The sequence below is a fragment of the Carassius carassius genome, chromosome 34 (genome assembly GCF_963082965.1).
Source record: "Carassius carassius chromosome 34, fCarCar2.1, whole genome shotgun sequence".
Lineage (NCBI taxonomy): Eukaryota > Metazoa > Chordata > Actinopteri > Cypriniformes > Cyprinidae > Carassius > Carassius carassius.
Genome location: NC_081788.1, coordinates 24,025,979 through 24,034,806, shown reverse-complemented (window position 1 = coordinate 24,034,806; position 8,828 = coordinate 24,025,979). Strand labels below are relative to the sequence as shown.

The window sequence follows — 8,828 nt, the reverse complement described above, 5'->3', positions numbered from 1 at the left end:
ACAATAAAATGTTATCCTTCTTCCTTGTTTTTAGGCATTTCCTACATCTGGTTGCATTTTTTTTATTATTATTATCTAGTAATGATTAATCAATCTGAACATGGGACTTCCAAAGGACCTTCCTCAGCTTCTATGAAAACAACAATTATATTTAATGGATAAGAATAGCAGCATGGTACTCAATAGTGTGCAGTATATACTGTATACAGAACCTCTTCTTCCATTGAATTTGCAATATTCAGAAAATGTGTAGCTGTTGCCACATGATCTTATAACATACCTAGTGAAAAATAAATATAGTAAAATGAATTTGAAATATATTTATTTCATGCTAAGTATACTACAAATACATTTACATATTTATGTACTTTAAAAAGAAATACCTTGCAATTGTACCTTTGCTATACTTCAAGTCTGCTAAATTGTAACTACTAGTTTTGTACTTGATGCACTTTTAAATGTGCGGAAGTATTGCTGAAGCCCAATGAAGTATATTTGATTGTGCTAAAGTGGAACTATTGCAAGTATACTTCAGATACACTTTTTTAAAGTCCAATATTATTCAAAGATCATACAATCTTCATCAAAAGTGACATTAAAACACATTTTAGGTTTAATATTAAAAAAATGTACATTGTAGACAAGTAGTGCTCCAAATAAAGTTTAAATATCATTTTTATATCAGTAGGTCTCAAGCAATATGTCAGTAAATATGTTAATAGATTTGAACTATACTTTGTATGAAATAAATGTATTTTAAATACATTACTTTTTTTTTTACTAGGGATTGTATGTTTAGTTGTTTAGCAAGTGCCACAAAAGTCCCCCATTCCAATGAATTCAAAAATGTAAACATTTCAAAACATACATTTTATAATTTTTTTGGTCTGAAATGACCAATGACAACATGAGGGTTAACTGAATTTTGGGTAAAAAATGTCTTGTTTTAATGTCAAAATGTTTTATACTTAAAACTACTAACACTGAAAAAGAAAACTTGATATAGGTACGGTATTCAACGCACTGTTCTCTGATAAATGCCAGGGAATTTTAATGCATACAGAACATTTGCATACTGTACACTGTATACAAATATATACTGCAGTAAGAGTAAGTAGCATGCTAGTATGCTATTCAGAACTTAGCATATATCTTTAATGTCTGCCTGTCTGGTGACTTCCTCTCCCATTTTTCCTTCCTTCTCAATCCTCTGTATTTCCATGAGGTTAGCTCCATTTAATTTTCTGTTTCCAAACAGAATTTCACCCCCTGCAGTCTGAATCCAGTCCATACTATACAAGGGCTTTACAAAAAAGCTAACGTTAAACAGCCATACAATGGCTAAACATAAACCATATCTCTACCATGATGAGTTAATTCATTACATTTTTATTCCAGTGTGTTGAAGTTGTCATTCTTATTAACGTTTCAGTACTAAAAGTATATTTAGCAGTGTTAGTTGGTGATAGAGGTGTGTAGGAGTGTGTGTGTAGGATTAGAGTATGATTTTGAGTGTGTGAGCGTGCTAGCCGCTATCAGAGGACGTGTGTGGTGCGGTAGAGGGTGATCTCCGCCGGTGAACGGATGAGGCCCAGGAGCGTTCGGAGGTCTGTGAGGAGGGGCGCGTGAGAGTGAATCCACGCTGGGTCAGCCCGTCCAGCAGGTGGTGCTGTTGCTGCTGTATGGCTTGTGAGAGCAGGCCAGGCAGAGCCTGCAGACTGTTGTTTATGGAGTCCAGTTTTGTCTCTAGGTGACCGATGCGCTTTTCCAGCTCCTCGCTGCGCTCCTGCAGCTCTGAGACCAGGTCGTACATCACATTCTGTGTCTGAAGAAGTGATTAACACTATTAGTAGACATAAAAATGCAAGAATCACATATATAAATGCACTGTGTTATCTACTGACATGGAAAAGTAAGCACATTTTCGGTCTACAAAAAAACTAAAACATATAAAATATCAAAAAAGATTTAAAACATACATTAATATTAAAAATGAAAAGGCACAAAATACATATTTACACAAATACGTTGTCAAATAACGAATTTAAATAAAATTCCCATTATTTATTCAGGCACAGATGTCACTTGCCAAATAATATGAAGGATGCAGGTCATGCTGCATACTGTATACTATTTCACATACTATTTTAGAGGTTCATTCAGGTAACAAGGTCCAATTTACCCAAATTTACAGCACCCTAAGTGCAGTTTTCACATATGAGCACACATAGACTACCGTGCAAAAGTTTGGGGTTGATAAGATTTTGAAAGTTTCTCTGCATTTATTTGATCAACAATACAGAAAAGAAAAATACTATTGTGAAACATTATTACAGTTTAATATAACTCAAGAACTAAGTGTTGTTATTATTATCTTTGTTGGAAACAGACGTGCTGCTTAATAAATCCATCCATCCCATAGAATAAACATGCAGTCCTTACAGTGCATGGCAATACTACAAGACTACCAACATGTCACTACAGATCTACTACTTAAGACTGTACTCACCTTTGCTAAGTCCACCAGTGTGTTTGCTTGATCATTCAGCTTCCTTTGCTCCATCTTCACACTTCGCAGTCTGGGAAAACAATGAAGCCAGGGAGCAGGTGGACAGACAAAGGGAAAAAGATGGGCCACAAGGAAAGAAGACACACAGATATATAATGGAGACAGTAGTTTATAGAGGAAGGAGTGCAAAAACAAGTGCATGAGGTTGTGATGGGGTGTCAATGAAAAGAGCAGGGAAATTAGCAGGGAAAAGAGGAAGAAACAGAGTTTGACAATTAGGCTGAAATCTAGAAGCTATAAAGTGTCACATTATGATTATTCTTCCATTAAATGATGTGTCCACATGCAAACATTTACATTCCAGTTCGGTCCAGTCAGACATGCAAACTTATTCAGCCACAGGAGGTAAAATAAAAAAAGAAGGGTCAAAAAGAACAACAGTTGAGCCATTGTCCCAAAACTCCATAAGCATATGGACATGGATATTATAATACTACCTCAAAGTCACGATACTGTGCTGCAGATTTTTTTTAGATGGTGATCTGATGCATTTAGAAATTCTCCACAAAATGTAATGGATAGTAATGAAATGCAGTTAGACATTATGAAGCAATAAAAGCATACTGTTTAAAAGTAGCTATAAAGTCAAAAGATTTTAGTTTGATATTGAAACTATTTGTTGGTAATTTTTTTATTTTGTTCTATTGAGATGTTATTATCTTGTGTTTTAATTTGGTAGAAAAATGTTACTTTATACATTTTTAATATACATAAATTGATATGAACATATTTCTATTACACACACACACACACACACACACACACAGATATATATATATATATATATATATATATATATATATATATAGTTTAGATATATATTATATTTTATAGTATAATTTATTAAGCTTGATTCTGTATATATAATATCAATATTTTCTATAATAATAGTTATAATAATTGAATAAACTCACATACTTGTGGTCAAAATTCATGTTTGAATTTATATTTTCAAACAAAACCTGAAAGTCAAGTAAGCTTATGTTAATCACAGACTTCAATTTAAAAGTAAATCAAAGACCATAAACTAAAAATGTTCAAATCCTATTATAATTTTTCATCTGACTGACAGGCCTACAAATTGACGTCATGACTACGCAGCTCTATTGCATCATGAATGGTTCAAAATGTGCAAAAATACAACCCAAACACCACCTTTATCAGCAGTGTGATGGCAGACGTTCATTATATTGTGTCAGACTGTAGTGTGGAAACAGATGAAGTGATAAAAACACAGAATGTGGACACACGGTTTGTGCTCCATGGTAATGACAGATGTGCTAACAATGATGCATTAGCATTAACCTAATTTCAGTGTCTATTGAATTCAGAAAGCCAACACCAGAAACTCTCTAGATAGACATAGCTGGGCTTTCCTCAAGGAAAACACCAACATAACCCGGAAAGGAAAGGGGAGATTCTTGTGTAGAACAAGAAACTTTTTTTTATTGAATCTAAGAACAATTTCTTGAGAAAAATGCTTGTCAGTAATACTCACATGCAGAATATAAACATAACATGATGGCTTTTAGTGTCTTTTTCAAAATATTGTAAATGTCTTCTCCAGAGTTAACCAGGCAACCTAAACCAACCCCAACCATCGATTTGCTTCAAACTCTCCCCCTCCCATCAAAAAACGAAAAAGTTTGCAAGCTTTAATGGAAAATAAAAAGTGGACACTTTGCACTTTTTCACATGTGCTTGCACTGTTGTAAAGATGAACTCTCAATTTTGGGACGGCCAAAATTGGTCTGTTTGTTTCTGTACCCAGACCTCCATAGTTCCCTGCACTCCAGCTGCAATTATTACCTTCTCCACAACACAGGCCGATTTGCTGAGTTTATGAAGCATTTAATGTGCAGATATTTATAGAATTTTATGATTGTATGCATTAGGCAAGGGAATGTTTATGCGGTCTCGTAAAAGTGAAGGCCAAATACATTATAAATGAACTGTTGTGCTCAGCAGTTGCACTTTCTCTTTGACTGCGTGCCAAACAGAGGCAGGACTGGCAATTCACATCAGAGAACCTATGTTCTTGTCTATGTTCCTATGTGCACCTATGTATGGCCAGAAAATGTTACAACACCTAAGGGATTAATTCAGCTAAATATTAAAATTCTGTTCATCGTTTAATCAACCTTATTCTTAAGTCTAAAACGTCTAATGTAGTCTTATAAGAATCACATACGATATTTCTGTAAGTGTATCTCCATAAGAATGATTTGCAACAGATTTGTGTTTGCAAGAAAACACTGCAGACCAGCAGACTAGCAGGTTTTATGACTAAAAGGATGAAAGTGCAGTGTGAGGTTCTGTGGAAATCTGGTACAGGCTAGATGAATGAATTTCAGACATTGTGGCATCTGATAAATTTGAAGCTGAGAAGATGTGAAGAACTTTCCCCTTCCAAATACCGTAACAGGCTGGTGAAACATGTAAATGCAGTTCATCTAAATACCGTAATGGATAACAATGCTAAATAAAAATGGAGCCCAGCTTCAAATGTTTTCAATGTTCATCATGTTGGTTGATACTGCTGAGTAAGACTTATAAAAATGGAAAAGGGTTCCAATGGTAAAGAAAAAAGAGAAGACATGACTTACTTCTGAGCTCTGCAGTGATTTAAGGCAAAACAAATGGAACACAGAATCAATTTTTTTTTTAATCCTCAAGTTGCACACCACACTATAAGACTTTCAAACTTTTATGACTGACTGAAAAATAAAAACTGCCATTTGATTTGCTTCACCTGTGGTCTCATTTATAAAACTCTCTGTAGATTTCATCCTTTAAGTGTACGTATGCTCAAAGGTTTTCAGATTATAAAACCATGCGCATAAAATCCTGGTCAGGAGAAGATTGTATGTGTGTGCATCTCCAACCCGACTCATCGGGCAGTACCTCATCTGTATATCATTTCCATGCACATCCATGTGATACCATGTTTAATACCGTCAAGGGAACAAGACGTTAAGGAAATATGAGATATGGACTATAAATGCCATTTGTGGCAAACATAGTTTTTTATTGCTAAAAATAATCCAGTATCCTTGTTGTTTTAGAATAAATATATCAAAATATCCATAAAAACAAAACTTTAAAATAGGTCTCCGATAAATATTCTCATTCTATCTCATTCTTTTCCACTGGCCAAATAGTATTTCAATTATTTGAGACAATTCAAATCAAATGTAATTTATGCAGTTTTCTGATAAGGGGAACATCTTTTAGCTTATTGTTTTTTTTTTTTGTGGAAACAGATAGGCCTATATTTATTGCAGTATAGAATTCCTCACTGACAAAATATTTTAAAAAAATGATATGTTAAATTACCATTTTCTTCAAGCTGTATCTTTCAAATATGTTGGTATTTTTTATAATGTTATAGAGATGCCTTCACATGACATCAACACCTCTGTGCAGCTGCGGCTGTACAGTAAGCTATTATCACTGTACCTATTCAAGGTATGTATTTTATGTAAATTTATATACAGATCGTTGTGTACTTATTACTTTTCTCACTCCAGGAAAAAGAGTGCATACGCATGGTCTATAATGTCTGTTCAGTGCGTACATATTTCATATATTACACAAGTCCCATTTTGTGCACACGTAATGTTTATAAATGAGACCCCAGGCCATTTATCAACAATGATATTTCATTACGCTCCATAAAAGTTTCAAAGCAAAAACTAATATGCTATGAAACACACTCTTTTATTTAAAAAGTGTAATATTTATATAAATAAAAACAAATTAAATAAAAGCAATGGTATGTAGACTTCAAATATATCTCAATTAAGGAAACAAATAGATAGTCAGCAATAAAGAACAAAGAAATAACTAACAGCAGTGAGTGGGTTCTCTCTTCTTCTTTGCCAGTATTATTGTTTGATCAATATTAACATGATAATAGGCGGTGGCATGCAATTACACTTTAAGTTCCAATGCACTCTTCTGATATTATAAGAATTATTATTTTTATTTTTTGTACATTTACTTAAGACAATCCTACTGAGCTTACATTAACATCTCACCAAGACAGTAGTTTGTAACCAAAAAGTGCATTTGGTCATTTATGCACACAATTACGCTGCTTGTCCGATATACTAACTCTGTACTATCCCTAACTTTTTATTTTTGGCATCATTAGCATCAAGATTTCACCCCATGATCTGGTAAAATACACAAGATCTTAAAATGCCGTGGCAATAAATTAGGAAGGAAATATGAGGCTGAGATAGAGTCTAAAAGGTTCAATTTCGTTTCCAAAACTCCATTCAAAAAACTTGAGATTCCCTAAATTGGAAAGTGAGAACTTGAACTAAGTCCAGTTTTAAGCACCATCAAATTTAGATTTATATCTCATCTCATATAAAATACAAATGCAGACAGCACACATAGCAAAAGGAGGATTACAAATGTTGCAAATATACGTACTGGTGAATGGCCTGCAGAAACTTGCGCTGATGTTTCCTGACCCTGGCATGGTCAATCTTCTTCACAAGCTTTGTATGTTTGTAGATTAGCCATGTTTCCCTGAGTACATTAGCAGCCGTGTTTTTCACCTGCGAGTAAATGAAATCCAGATAAGAAACTGAAATATACATTTGAAAAAAATCACTACAGCTAGTGTAGACAGAAAGATGTACAGTATGTTTGGAAACCTAAAAGCCATAAAAATATTAAAAGTAATATTAAATTATACTAGATGTAGACTCCTGGTAAATTAGCAATATGGGTTAAATGTGCCTGCCAGATTTTGTCTATAAGATGATCTCATCAAGGGAATCTTGGCTAGTTTCCACGGCTTATGTAACATCAACATTTGCATCAACAATTCTGTATATTAAAATATGCTCACTCTTTTGCAGAGTTGAGTGTCCATCATAAAGTTATGGACGTGCTTTTCAGCCTTGGTGAGCTCTAGCTTCCTGGCTACGACAGCCACCACTAGGGCAGTGCAACCGGCCCCCTGAAAACACACACAAACACAAATCAATGCAAAATCATTAAGAAGGCTTTTTATATACAGTTCCTCTATAAAATGGCTTTACAGTTTGATGGCGTTACAGCTGAGTGGGTACTAATTACTATAAAAAATATGCAGATAAACTCACAAGGGTGCAAATGTCTCGAAAATAGAATTTTCATATGCAGTTTATCTACAAAATGGCTTTATTGCCTGATGATGTTATGGCTGAGTGGACACTAATAACTATAAAATATATGCAGATAGACTCACAAGAACATGAAAGTCTCAAATGTAAAACTTGCACATCATTTGTTCATAATTAGAAGGGTAAAAGAGAGATGCACCATGATCCCAGTAAGAAGACACACTCCCTTCCCACAGTATGTGTTGGGCACCATGTCTCCATAACCAATAGACAGGAAGGTTATGGAGATCAGCCACATGGCTCCCAAGAAGTTACTGGTGACTTCCACTTTATCATGATATCTGATGAGATAAAATGACAAGAAAACAAACTGAATTAGTAATTAAACAACACCTTACAGGACAATTCTCAAAAAAGAAAAATAGTTTAAAGGTGATCACAGTACGAGTTTGTAAAATATAAATAAATACAAAAAAAATGAAAAAAGTTCAAATTTTAATACATTTAATTCATATAAATTATGAAAAAGATTTTATTTTATTTTCAGGTTCAAATTTACACTAACTTGTTTAATTTAGATTATTTCAAGAAGTTAAATCAATTAAGAAATATAATTTTAGCTACATTTATGTTGACAAACAAAATAAACTAAAGGAAGATAACTGAACTGGTTCTTGTATATTAGTTCAGGTTAAAATCTAAATGTATTTATTATTTTGATTATTTAATCATTTTCTACATTTATGTTAAGAAACAAATTTAACTGGAAGATGACGCTTTAGATTATTTATAGAATTTCCAAATAATACATTAGATATAATAAAACTTGTATTGACGTTTACAAACAAAATTAAATGAAAACAAATTAAGTTAATCTTGAATCTCAATTTAGGTTAAAATCTAAATTAATTAATTTGATTATTTTAATAATTTAAACACATTTAAATAAATACAATAGTAGCTACATTTACAGTGACAAACAAAATTAACCCGGAGCTACTCTCGTACCAGAGTCCAGGTTTTCCGACGCCTACTTAATACGCTGTGCTGCTGCAATCATATTTTCATTGATTTGTCCTACACTAAATAATATGGTTACAAAAGCTATATACAAACAGTCTCTTCAAAATTTGAGC

At 33.4% G+C, this 8,828-nt stretch overlaps 1 protein-coding gene across 1 annotated transcript in view; it reads right to left on the bottom strand.

Moving 5' to 3' along the window:
• Positions 1 to 569: 569 nt before the first annotated feature.
• Positions 570 to 8,828, bottom strand: part of LOC132114809 (small conductance calcium-activated potassium channel protein 2-like) — a 28,266-nt gene continuing 20,007 nt past the window's right edge. The window contains exons 5-9 of the mRNA XM_059523144.1: positions 7,892 to 8,033; positions 7,437 to 7,547; positions 7,013 to 7,140; positions 2,510 to 2,579; positions 570 to 1,825 (exon numbers count right to left, since the gene is read on the bottom strand). Coding sequence (XP_059379127.1) covers positions 1,526 to 1,825; positions 2,510 to 2,579; positions 7,013 to 7,140; positions 7,437 to 7,547; positions 7,892 to 8,033 — 751 coding nt within the window. The 3' untranslated portion in view covers positions 570 to 1,525. The remainder of the gene's footprint in view (positions 1,826 to 2,509; positions 2,580 to 7,012; positions 7,141 to 7,436; positions 7,548 to 7,891; positions 8,034 to 8,828) is intronic.